The sequence below is a fragment of the Sciurus carolinensis genome, chromosome 4, assembly GCF_902686445.1.
Source record: "Sciurus carolinensis chromosome 4, mSciCar1.2, whole genome shotgun sequence".
NCBI classification, from domain to species: domain Eukaryota; kingdom Metazoa; phylum Chordata; class Mammalia; order Rodentia; family Sciuridae; genus Sciurus; species Sciurus carolinensis.
Genome location: NC_062216.1, coordinates 15,437,939 through 15,449,954, shown reverse-complemented (window position 1 = coordinate 15,449,954; position 12,016 = coordinate 15,437,939). Strand labels below are relative to the sequence as shown.

The 12,016-nt window shown below is 56.7% G+C and overlaps 1 protein-coding gene across 4 annotated transcripts in view; it reads right to left on the bottom strand.

Annotated features, from left to right (window-relative positions):
• Window positions 1-880: 880 nt before the first annotated feature.
• Gfra2 (GDNF family receptor alpha 2) overlaps window positions 881-12,016 on the bottom strand; it is an 84,140-nt gene continuing 73,004 nt past the window's right edge. For all 4 annotated transcript variants that reach the window (XM_047549471.1, XM_047549470.1, XM_047549473.1 and 1 more), the window contains 3 exons: window positions 10,340-10,512; window positions 3,083-3,136; window positions 881-2,194 (listed from right to left, as the gene is read on the bottom strand). In XM_047549471.1, coding sequence (XP_047405427.1) covers window positions 2,072-2,194; window positions 3,083-3,136; window positions 10,340-10,512 — 350 coding nt within the window. In that variant the 3' untranslated portion in view covers window positions 881-2,071. The remainder of the gene's footprint in view (window positions 2,195-3,082; window positions 3,137-10,339; window positions 10,513-12,016) is intronic.

Here is a 12,016-nt window from a genome sequence, read left to right as displayed (position 1 = left end):
CCGGAACAAGATCCACTGCAGCATGACCACCGTGAGCAGATGTTACTGACACGTGCAACCAGAAACCAGAGCCGTTTGACTGGACCCAGGGTCAGGAGGCTGGAAAATGACATCCCATGGCCCACAGTGACAGGACGGGATCACAGGAAGCCCTGAAGGCACAGGCCAGCCTTCCCCAACCCCTCGGCCTGCTACCTTCTGTGTACATGAGCACACGCGCACTCGTGTGCACACACACACACACACACACACACACACACAGATTTGTGCACACGAGTACGCCCTCCTCCTGCCACTCTCCAGGGAGAATCTGAAGAACGTGGCAGGCCCAGTGTCCAGGCAGGCTGGGTGCAAACAGAGGGAAGGACGGACTCAAACACTGATGGCGGTCTTCCCTCTCTGGTGGGAACCAGGAGGCCAGGTCCACCACATACCTGGAGCAGACCAGGGGTCCCAGGGAGAGACACCCTCCACGGCACACAAGACAGACACAGCCACCAGGTGCCTGAAAACAAAACCATATCTAAGGGGACAACAAGCCATCTCTCCCTCCCTAAGGCTACCTCTCCCTTCATTCTCTCCCAGTTAGGAAGCAACAGGCATTCAAACTGACAGGAAGGCAAGGTAGGAGAGATCAAGAGCCCACGACAGCATGGCTGAGACCCTCGAGCCTGCAAGTGTGAAATCATCCCCACGGACCATCATCTACCGGCTCACTCTGGCACACGTGGACGAGACGCACGGGGGGACCCAAGTAGACACACTCATACACACGCGCAGGAATGTTTCCAGCCCCACCGGGAACACCCAGCAGGCAGCAGGGGCCAGGAACACGGAGCGGCGAAGGCACAGGGCAGTGAGGCACAGGCAACTTGCTTCCTAGTACTTTTATTGGAGCCTTGGTTAAGCGTGAATGCGCGTCAGGAGTCCCCGCCACGGCCCGTCAGCCCAACTGGAGCGGGGCCCTGGGGTCGATTTCCTTTTTTCCCTTTATAGACAACATTATTAAAAAAAATAAACTTTACAATAATACATTTTCGCTCATCTGTGGGGTATTATTCGATAGTTTTGTTTCTTAAAAAAAGGAAAGAAAAAGGAAAGCACAGGATATAGGTACGTGGACGTGTATATACACACATGGAGAGAAAGAAGCCTCGTATGTACACAGTCGACGGATATCTCGGAAACGAGGAGAAGGGGTGGAGGTGGGGAGGGGGAGAGAAGGAGCGAGCTTGAGAGACCAGAGTGTTGCAGACACACGTCCCACTGTGGCCTCTTCTGCCCCCTTCAGTGGTCCCTTAAGGGAAGACCCGCCAAATGGAACCACGAGAAACCGAAAAAGCCAACGAAGCATCATTTCTCTTTGACTTCAAAACTCCTGATTCCAAGGAGGAAGCTGCACTCTGCAGCCGGTGCCCAGGGCTCGGCCCCTCCCTGCAGGGGATGGCCCAGGCAGGCTGAGAGGCCCGGGCCCCACGCGTACCACAGCCAGGAGGACCCAGCCCAGCATGGGGGCTCCACACCACACACCGTGAGGGAGGACAAGCCATCTCCATCTTTGAAGCCAAGACGAGGGCTGACAGGGCCCAACCGGAGGCCTGTGGCCAGCTCCACTTCCCCCAGTGACCAAGGCCCTCTGCTGGGCCCCCAGCAGGTTCCCAGAGTGGGCAGCTCCAGAGCAGCTGCCACCGTCCTGTCCCCAGCCGGCATTGGGCACAGCACAAGTCCCTTCGGCAGTGGGGGTCTCAGCGTGGTCTCTTGCTTCAGAAGGGTCCAGAGAGAAAAACACCAGGAGACAGTGACGGGCGTTTCTAGAGCCTTGTACCCCACTGGGGCAGAGTGTCCCGGAAGCCAGGGGGCCTTCGGGCCAGCTCTCGGGCTCCCCACCTGCTGGTCTGTTGGGTTTAGAAAAACTTCTCCCGAGAAGGAACCTGGGAGGAGACAGGTTCAGAGACAAGGCGGGGGGATTTTTTTGCAAGGGGGGTGTGTGTGTCTGGGAGCGTTTCCACTTGGTTGGGCGGGAGTTCTCATCTGTGTAGTTGGTAGAAATCTTGAGACAGGGTCCCAGGGCCTACAAGGCCCATTTCAGCAACAGGAAGGGGAGCGCGGTCAAGGCAGCCGACGGTCTGGCTCTGCTCGGGCCTGAGTTAGGTTTGATCACCTTGTTGCTCCCTGGGATGATATTCGTCGTGAGCTGCGTCCACCGCAGAAAGGAAGACAGAGAAAACAAAAAGGTTCTGTCAGTGGGCTGGGCGCCAGTCTCCTCCAGTCCACCCTCCCTGGCCACCAGAGACCCTCCCTTATGCTCTGAAGGCAGAGCCAGGCTTCCACAGGGCAGGGTAGGGTAGGAACAAAGTGATGCTCTGTCCCTGCCGGGCTCCCAGCCCTCAGGTTGGGGCAGGTGAGCAGAAGTCCCCAGAAAACAGGTTATGTCTCCCTGCTTCAGGACCCGGAAGGAGGATGTGCATCCCATGAGGAGGGAGAGGGTCTAAGACCCCAGGGAGAAGCTCCAAGGTCCCCAAGGACCTGCCTCTGGAGAGGAGAGGAAAGGCAGGGAGGGGAAGCCATGTTCTCCCAATTCCTGAAATCCCTCCTCCAGGAAGCCTTCCCAGCACATCTCTGACTGAGCCGCTCTCTTCTGCAGAATTTTTCACCACACTTTCTTCTCACCTAAGCTACCATGGTAGATCTACAAGGCACATATACACTCCTATGCAGGGGGGTTCTTTAAGGAAGGGACGGTGTCCTTTTCCATCTCTGTATCTAATAAATGTCACAGGACCAGTGCTGAACAGTGCTCGACACATTTGCCTTAAAGATAAGCAAAGCGTGGGAGGGCCTCTGCTTGGAAAGCTACTCCCCTCTCCCAAGGAGACAACGCAGGCCCTGACTGAAGCCTCTGTACTCCCCCACACCCACCCGAGCAAAGTGAGTGCCCACTCAGGTCCAGGTGGGGGCCGAAAGAGCAGACGACCCAGCAAGGGGGTTCTGGGGTTCTGATTTCAAGGCTCACTAGGAAAAAGCCCTCTGGGGCACTAGGAAGGCCAGTCTCCTCCACCCTCCCCCTTTCGGCACCACTCACCTCTGTGAAGCACAGGCTTAACTCTTTGGAGTTATTGGCCTTCAGTCCCTGCTCCTGTAGAGAGAAGGCACTCGTTAGGCCAGGTCACCATGCTTTTTCTGCCCTAGCTTTGACGAGCAACTTGGATAAGGCCCTGCCACTCACTGTTGGCATTGTAAAGCTGAAGGTGCATAATAAAGATCGCTGCCCAGTCCCACGCAGCAGGAAGGCCCCTGCATCCCTGAAGCCCTCATCAATTAGATCCTGGCTTCTCAGGGCTCCTGGGGAACCAAGCTCTAAATCGTGCTGTCCAGTTCACGGCATTCTGTAGGAACCAGTCATCTGCACGTCTGTCTGCATACTCGGAGCTCCGCAAAGGCAGGGACCACGTCTCCTTTCCTTGCATTGAGCCATGTTTGGCTCACAACTCAATTAATGTTTTACTAGATGCATGCACGCATGAATGAATAAATGAATGAAAGCATCAGACCAGAGATGGCTTTCAAGAGCCAGCTCCTGTTATTTGCCATCAGTGCTGGAAGGCTCTGTAGAAAAAGATCATGAGCCCTCATCTGGGCTCAGGAGAGAGAAAACTGTGATTGATTAGTGATGTCTGCCACTGGTACATGTTAGCTGGACATCTGGCAACTGCGCCAGGCCATTTCACTCCCAAACAGATGTGCAGCACCTGGGAACTCTGTAGACAAGATGAAGAGTGAGAAGGAAAGATTGGCATCATGGTCATTCCAGGATTCTCTGCCCTGGCACAACTACTTGGAAGCAGGACCACAGAGCATGCGTGAAGAACAGTGCTTTGTTACCATCATCATGAGAGCCATCCATGGGAACCAGCTGGGGATATGGTGCTTCCAAAGGCTTAGTTCCCAGGGCACTTGTGGGGAAGCTCTGGCTGCCAGGAGCAACTGGGAAGCCCAAGAAATTATGCCTAAATCACGACTCTTGGCCAAAAGTATCAATAATTCTTTGGACGTCGTAGGCAATCGACCACCCAGGCATCTGGTCAGCTAAACAAGGCCCCAGCTGTCACACAGAGACCCCAGCCAAGAGCAGTCACTGCCAGTGGTGGAGACAGAAAAGTGGTGATTAGCACTGCAGGAATGGAACCAGACCCAACCCTGGAGGGTCCTATTCAAGACCAGGTACCAGCGTCTCCAGGTGCAGGAGATGGCCTGGCCAACCCCCAAGCTGCTTCCCTCCATGGACATGCTCCCCACGGTCCTCCCAACCACTAGATTCTCCTTCTCAGGGCGTGGCCCAACTGCAGCCAGGGATGTGGGAGGCCACTGCAGGGACAGAACACCACGCCTGCCCCACCTCAGAGGTCATGCTGTCATCACTGCAGCCCACCTGTCCTTCCCCACCCCGTCACCAATCCTCAGTCATTTATATCCATCCCCACCTGTGATACATACGATCTAGCAGCTACTGATGCCCTTTCTGGCTTCCTGCTGTAACCGTCAGGGGTGGCTGGCCTGTTCTGTCCCTGTCTTGTCCCTGTGTCTCACTTCCTACAGTGCTCACTGAATATGGAGTCCATGTGGAATCCCAGAGGCAGACAGCCCCATTTTCAATCAAAACTGCTGCTCTTTGTCTTATACTGGAGTGATGTGCAAAATTGTTTTTGAAGTCTAGAGCTTAAAAAAAATTTTTTGTTTTGAGAAAATGACAAATCTAGCTGGCCTTTAAGGTGGAGCCAGTACAACATTGTGTGATGATGCCCACCAGCTCTCGGGCAGGCCCAGGGTCAAAGGCAGACCTAGACAATGTCAGTTCAGTTGGGTTCTATGCCAAGGTCAACCCACACGGAGAAGCCCGCAAAGCATCTGAGCCCCAAGCCCAGCCAGGTGTGTGGAGATAAAATCTGAATGCCGATGTCCTCCGGAGCACTGGCCTAGGCTTGGATCCTGCTCCCCAGAATGAGCAGGCCCTGTCAGGTTCCTCCCAGGACAGGAGAGAGGAGTGGGGATCGACAAATACCACACAGGAAAAATGAGAGCCAGAGTCCTTCTGAACCTATGGATGTCCGGTTCTGCAGGCCTCCAGGGCTGACCGCCACACCCAGGGAGCTCAGGGGACCCAGCAGGATTGTCCTTGCTGCCCTGAGCAGATGCTCCAAGTCAAGTGCTGAGACCTCTGGTTTATAGAATTTTCTCAGTGAAGGGTCCTAGCCCTTGGGACCCACAGGACAACCCCTTGATCCAAGGCAGCCCAGAAACAGAATGAGAAGCAAAAGCTCAAGAGGCCACTGCCCTGTACCCAAGTCCTGGTTCTGCCCAGGGCAAGCCTACTGTGCCTCAGTTTCCTCATCTATAAAAGACAGATAGACAACTGTGCTTCACTAAGCCAGGGATACTGCACACAGGACATAGCTCCCCACAAAACTAAGGCTCACTGCTCACTGCACAAAGCAGAAAGTAAGCCAAGCAGAGCTGTGCACCCCAAGGCAGGGCCCAGGAACAAAGCTGTGAAGAAGGCAGAGGATAAGGTGAAACCTCGGTAAGCCAGCAGCCTGGGGCCTGCCAGGGATGAGTGACAGGGCGGGCTCCTGCTCTCTCCTCCACCTCCTCCAGCCTCTTTGCCACAGATGACAGCTGGAGAGGCAAAGGGCTTGGGAAGTCCCCATTCCTCCTGACTTCCACAAAGCAGAGAAGAAGCAAAGGCTGCATTAACCTCCCGCACAGTTAACCTGAGACCTGGCCACTCCTAGACAGGGAACAGTGGGCGTGTCCAACCAGCTGTTGAATTTTCTGGAAGTGGAATAGGGGAGGGGAGTACAGAAAGAAAGGCCACCATCTAATGCTCAGACCACTGCCTCCCTTCCTCTCCAGTTGGGGATGCCCTTCTCCCCAGTGGGTCTCAGCCCTGCCCTTGAGGGGCTCACACCCTAACAGAGATAAACCTCCCCACAGTCGCCTCCAGGCCAGTTAAATATCTGGGGGGGTGGGGGGAAGCTGCCATCCTTCCCTAAGGCTCCAGGCCGGGGACAGCTCTCTGAGGACATAGTCCCCTCAAGGCTGCCCCCGAGCCCAGCTCTCCCTGTGCAACTTGTGCTTGGGTAACTCAAGTCCCTGACCCTGTGCTGAGCCTCTCATACTCTTGAGATAGACTCCGGGTGTGTAAATGACTGTGTTCCAAAGGCAACAGGCCCAGGCTGCTGGGATGGCAGGACCCAGGGATTCTAACAGCAATCCTGTGACGTGGAGCCCAGCAGAGGGACAACTTGGGAAGAGCTGGTCCCCATGGGCTGCACTATGGGGGCATCAGAAGCATGAAAGAAGTGACAGGTGCAGTTAGCACTAGAGAAGGGGCATGGCCATGAATCAGGACAGCAACAAGGCAAGCTTCATCCTTCTAGAAGTTTCTCCCAGAAAAGCTTCCATGCCAGGAAGTTGGAAAGACACAGTCTTCCTCCTCTGCCTTGCCCACCTCTCTCCCCATCCACCTCCAAAGTCCAGTCTGGCTGTCCCAGAGTCTCACTGGCCTGACCCAGGTGCTACTAAGTCCAGTGCTGTCCTGCTGGCCAGATCTCTCCTGAGTCCCTCGCTCCTGTCCCTGGCCCTACCACCAAACCCTGGCCTCTGTCATCTATACCCTGTGAGCCTGTCCCCCAGCCCCTCCCTCCCACACACACCCACACCCAGTGACTGTCACCTCTTCCTCCCCCTCCACTCCCTGTCCCCACCCTCTTTCTATCCCTCCTTTCCCAAACACAAAGGATCGAATATTTTTCAATTTCCAAAACCAGGGCCCTGACCCTCCAGTCGCTCTCCCTTGCCAGCCAACCCCCATCTGCTCTCAGGTGACTCTCCCACAGTAGGGCTCTGCTGTCCTGCGTCCTGGCTCCTGCTGGCCCTCTTCCTGGGACGCCCTCAGCCACTCCAACCCCAGCTCCACAGCTGCACGAGCCAAGCCCGATTCTTCCAGGCCTGGCATCAGGCTTCCTGTCCATCAGCCCTGGGCTAAAGCCGTCCCTTCCTCCCCGAGTCTTGCTTTATTCATTCTCTCATGCCAGCCGCCTTCACCCTCGTGATCACTTGAGCAGGGCCTCCTGGCCCAAGGACCAGGAAATGGCTGATCAAGCTTGTCGGCCTCAGTGCCCAGGTTAGAGTGACCCGCAGTTAGAGTGTACATGGACACACGCACGCACACACTAACGGCCACTGGGCCCCATGCTCTGGCATCCACAGGTCTGTGTACTGGGTAAGAGACCCATCCAGGCAGCAGAGGATGGGAGGAGGGCACTGGCTGCTGGCTGCTAAATCTGCCTCAGTGCGAGGCAAGGGGCCCTATGGCAACCCCTCCAAACTCATTTTTATTGTCCCAAGATGACTGGCAGCAACAAGTGAAGGATTGGAGAGTGGCTGGCGGAGACTAGGAGAGCAAAGGGGACGCATGTCACTAGGTCTCCCAGCCCTCGGAAAGGGACCTGATGAGACTGGCATTCTGGGCCCAAAGCAACCCAAGGGGAGTGTCAGGGATGGCGGGAGCAGGCCATGGCCAGGCGGAGCCCTAACCCGCCACCAGCCTTCCCAGGTCCCCACCACACCGCTCTGGTCCAGGTCCTGCCACGAGACCAAACAGCCTTGTGACCAAGCTTCCTGTATCCCGGATAGGAAACCATCCTTCCCCCGACCCGCCCACCTAGTGCACCCGAGGGCACCCAGCAGGGGAGCTTCGGGAGAGCCTAAAGCCCCCAGCCTCTGCCAGGGGACCTCAGTAAGCCTGCAGACAAATGCACTGTGGACTCCTGGCTCTGTCCTCCAACCCACGCTGGGCACCGTCTCCACGCCAGGCCCTGTACACTCCTTGTTTGAGGTGACACAGAAGCGGGTGGCAGAGCCATCAAGGCCTCCAAGGACACTGGCCCAGTAGGGCAGAGGGAAGCACATCTTCTGATGAGGGAGTAAGGCGGAGGGCAACTTTGCATGGCAGAATCAGGGATGACCACCCCAAGAGCGAACCTGTGACCAGGGCTCACCAGGCAGAGGGGCGGGGAGGGGAAGGAACGTCTCACTCAGAGGAGATGGCAGGTGCCCAGGGCCAACGTCTTGCTCACTCATCTGTGGCCCGTGCCCTGGGCAGCCTCCTGGGCTTCAGAAACAAAGGCTTTGGATGAGGGTCCGAGCCTGGCTGTCTCCCAGGTTCCCGCTCTCTGAGCCAATGGGGTGAAGAGCAAGGCGAGGACGTTCCCCCAAGGTGCACATGGCCCAGAAGAGACCACCTCCAACTTCACCAAGTGTTCTCCGAGTTCCAGAGAACCCCAGACCAACAAGACCATCAGAGAGAGGGCCACAGAGGCAGAAGCTGAGGGCAGGACCTGAAGCTACGTCAAAACTGGACACAGGGTCAACTCGGGGCCGCACCACTCCTGGCTCCGCATCTCTGCCCGGCAGCCCACAGCAGGAACCAGAGCTCCTCAACCCCACATCCAGCCCACCATGGGAAGACCCTTTGCGGGGAGCAGATCTGAGGAGAGTCAGCACAGGGGCCGGGGGCCCATTCCCAGCCCTGCTCAGCCACCGACGGGGTTGCAGGGCCATGGACAAATCACTGCCCACTCCAGACCTCCCGTCCCCTAGGTTTGGGAAGGAGATCTTGGAGCATACTTCCAGTCCAGATACCCGAGTGGATCCCCAACAGGCTGCCATCTCTGTGGGTCTCTAAGGCTTCCCCAAGGAAAGAAGAGGGATAGAGGGGGGCAGAAACAAGGAGAACCATCTTACTTCTCTCCAGGATGTATCCAGGGTACACAGTCTCCTCCCCACCAGGCCTTGGCTTCCGTCCCTGCCCACATTCAGGGACCCCTCTATCGTTATGGGTTCCCATGACTCCCATGACTCCCAGCAGGGCCACCACAGAGCCATTCAATCAGAGATGATCCAAGCTAGCAAAGCTGATGGACGGCAGAGAGGTGCAGGCTGGGGTGGGCCCGTGCCAGCCCCAGCTGAGCCGAGGCCAGGGTTGAGGGCTGAGTCACACTGCAACCCCAAGCCTGGCATGGTGAAGTCATAAAAAAGGCTGCGGTAAAACAGAAGCAGGGGCTGTCCCCTTCCATTTCTGAGCAGGAACCGCATTAGGGTGGCCTGAAGGGGGAGCAGGTCATGAAAGGGCTCCATGCTGACCCAGACATAAGCGCACCTGGAGGTCAGCTGCCACCAAAAAGGGGAAGGGGCAGTGGGAGGAGGGCTTCCCTACCCAGGACAGGCACCAGGACACATGCCAGCTCAAGACTCACTGCTCCCGAACCTTCACGGAGGCTGTACCACTGCAGATGCTCCCCGCCAACCAACTCCAGCCTGAAACATCCCCTGTGCCCACCAGCCACCACCTCACCGTTCCCTCCCTCCTCTGCCCTCCCAAGTATTTTGCACTAGGTTCTCTTCTAAATTCTCTGTTCTCAGCGTGTGTGTGTGTGTGTGTGTGTGTGTGTGTGTGTGCGTGTGTTTCTGTCCTGCCTAGAACCAACCTCTTCAGCAAGGAGACTACCAGAGTGCATGGTGCAGTGGTACCAGGGTAACGCAGCGAGGGAGATGCTGAGCTCCTCCAGAGTGCCACGTGTCCCCTGTTGTGACACTGCCTGTGGTCTATGTCTCATGCTTATTTCATTGTCTGATCCTCAACAAGGCCATAGGACCAAAAAACAGGACTGTGTTCCCTCATTCATCAATGTCTCCCTAGCATCTCACATACAACTTGGCAAGTACCCCACACAGGTGAGAGGACACGTGAGTGGGTGGGTGGGTGGATGGACAGATGGATGGACAAATGAGCCCCATGGGCTTTGAGTCAGATCAGTTAGGTTTGGCCATCGTCCGCACCAGTCAGTTATGTGATCTTGGGTCCATCACTACAGCTCTAGACAGTTTCCTGCACGTGAAACAAGAACGCCAATACCATACTGTGTGAGAGTTCACTAGGAAAAGCAGAGGATCTACTAGGACAAGAGCTGGTAATTAGCAGAGGGCTGATAAATGGTACCCATTACACTTCTCGGGTGCCCTGTGATGTCTAGCATGATGCCATGTGTAGCAGGTGTTCCACGTTTGCAAGATCAATGCCAAGGAATGAACAGGTAAAAACCAACCTCACGGCTCCTCCCTGCCTCTGTGTCCCTGACCTAAAGGCAGGACCTTCAGTGTACCTTTGCTGGCCCCAGATGAGTAGTTTCCCATGCTGTTCTGACTCCATGCTGCTTCCCCAGACCCTTGGCTCCCTGCCCCCTCCCAAGTCCCTGAGTGGCAGAGCCCCACCCCTCACCTGGACAGATGTGCAGGTGGTGATGATGCTGGTCCCCAGGCTGGTGCTATCACTGAGGTCATCTGGCAAAGAAGGAGTCTTCTCCACCCTTGGGGCCTGGGTGGCCGGGAGTAAGGGGTTCTTGGGGGACACGTTCACATCTGTGCCATTGCCGAAGGCCTGAATGGCATTCCCTGGTGGGTGGGGGACAAGCAGACGGACAGAAATCAGGACCCCCTTCCATCACTTCCCCCACCCTGACCACTACCTTCCCTGGACAGCCAGAAGCTGAGGACAAAGGGTAAACAAGGAATTTCACTCAGTTCGGGTTCTTTTCAGACCTACAAAGTCCACATCTAGAGAAGAAAAGAGCAAGAGGGAGCCAGAATGGAAGGAAACGCACAGCATGGTGAGGACGGCCTCAGAGGAGAGGAGGAGGAAGCGGGAGGTGTGGGAGCCCAGGGAGGAGGGCAGGGCCAAGGGGGTCCCAACCGCTGATCCCTGAGCACAGGCCCCCCGGCTCCACTGCCACCTCAGAAGCTTCCAGGCCCCAGCTGCAGGCGTTCCAAGGGCCCAGACTCAGCCCTCCTCCCTACCCACACCTTACACTTTCCATAGGTGGCCTCCACGCTGCCAACTAGCTCTAGTTCCCTGAGCACTGACTCTTCAGAGTCCCGGACAGAATTCTGTCCCCAAGACACAAGCCCATAACCAAGCGTCCAGGGGACTCACTTCCTCCATGCCCCAGATGCACCTCCCCAGGCCTCACGTCCAAGTCCACACCAGGCATCTCTTCCCACCACTGCCAACACTCCCAGCCCCCTGGGTTGCCAGTCACGAAGGTGTCATCTCTATGTCCCCAAGTCCCCCAGACAGAAACCCAGGTGGGGGCCTCCTGGAGCCTCCCTACCCACCCACTGGCAGCCCGCTGAGCTGGTTTCCTAAAGATCTCTCCACCCCATCTCTTGTCACTGTCCCCCTCCCACTGCTCTGGTTCAGTCGTCATTGTCCTCTCCCTACTACAGCCTTCTTAGGGACTCTCTGTACTGTGTCACCCATCAGAATCATGTCCCTACTCCCGTGACCTCCACATCACAACCAAGTGGATCTTATCTCCACCCCACCTGCTGGCGTCCCTTCAACCACCCACGCCACCACCATGCCACCTGCAGGGTCAGAAACCCCAGTGCCTCACGTCTGCAGGACCCTTCATGAGGAGGATGCTCTCGCCTGTCAGATAACGTAATGTGGTCGCCTTCGAAGCTTGTGCAGGCCGAGTGCCGGGGAGCTCCCTAACAAACTGTGGTCTTCTGGGGAGCCCGGGGCCCTGCCAGGGTGGAGAGCAGGTGCCTTCTGCTCCTCAACTGTGTACCCTGGTATGCACCAAGGGAGACAGCCTCTGAGAACCCTCAGGCCTCCCACCTCCTGGCTGACAGTGTCCCCACCCCGGGCTCCTGCCACACCCCGGGCAGGACTCTATCCTAGGACCGTTCGCACTGCACTTTGATGGCAGGCGGCCCCTCCGTTCACCTCCATCTGGCCACACGCCCCTCAGTGACAGGCACTGGAATCTGAATTACCTACTGGGCCACACAGAAAGGAAGAAAACGGATGAATGGACAGACAGATGGAAGGAAGAAAGGAGGACAGGAAGGAGGGAAGAGCCTGCAGGTGGGTGGTCAGCAACAGGTGTCCCAT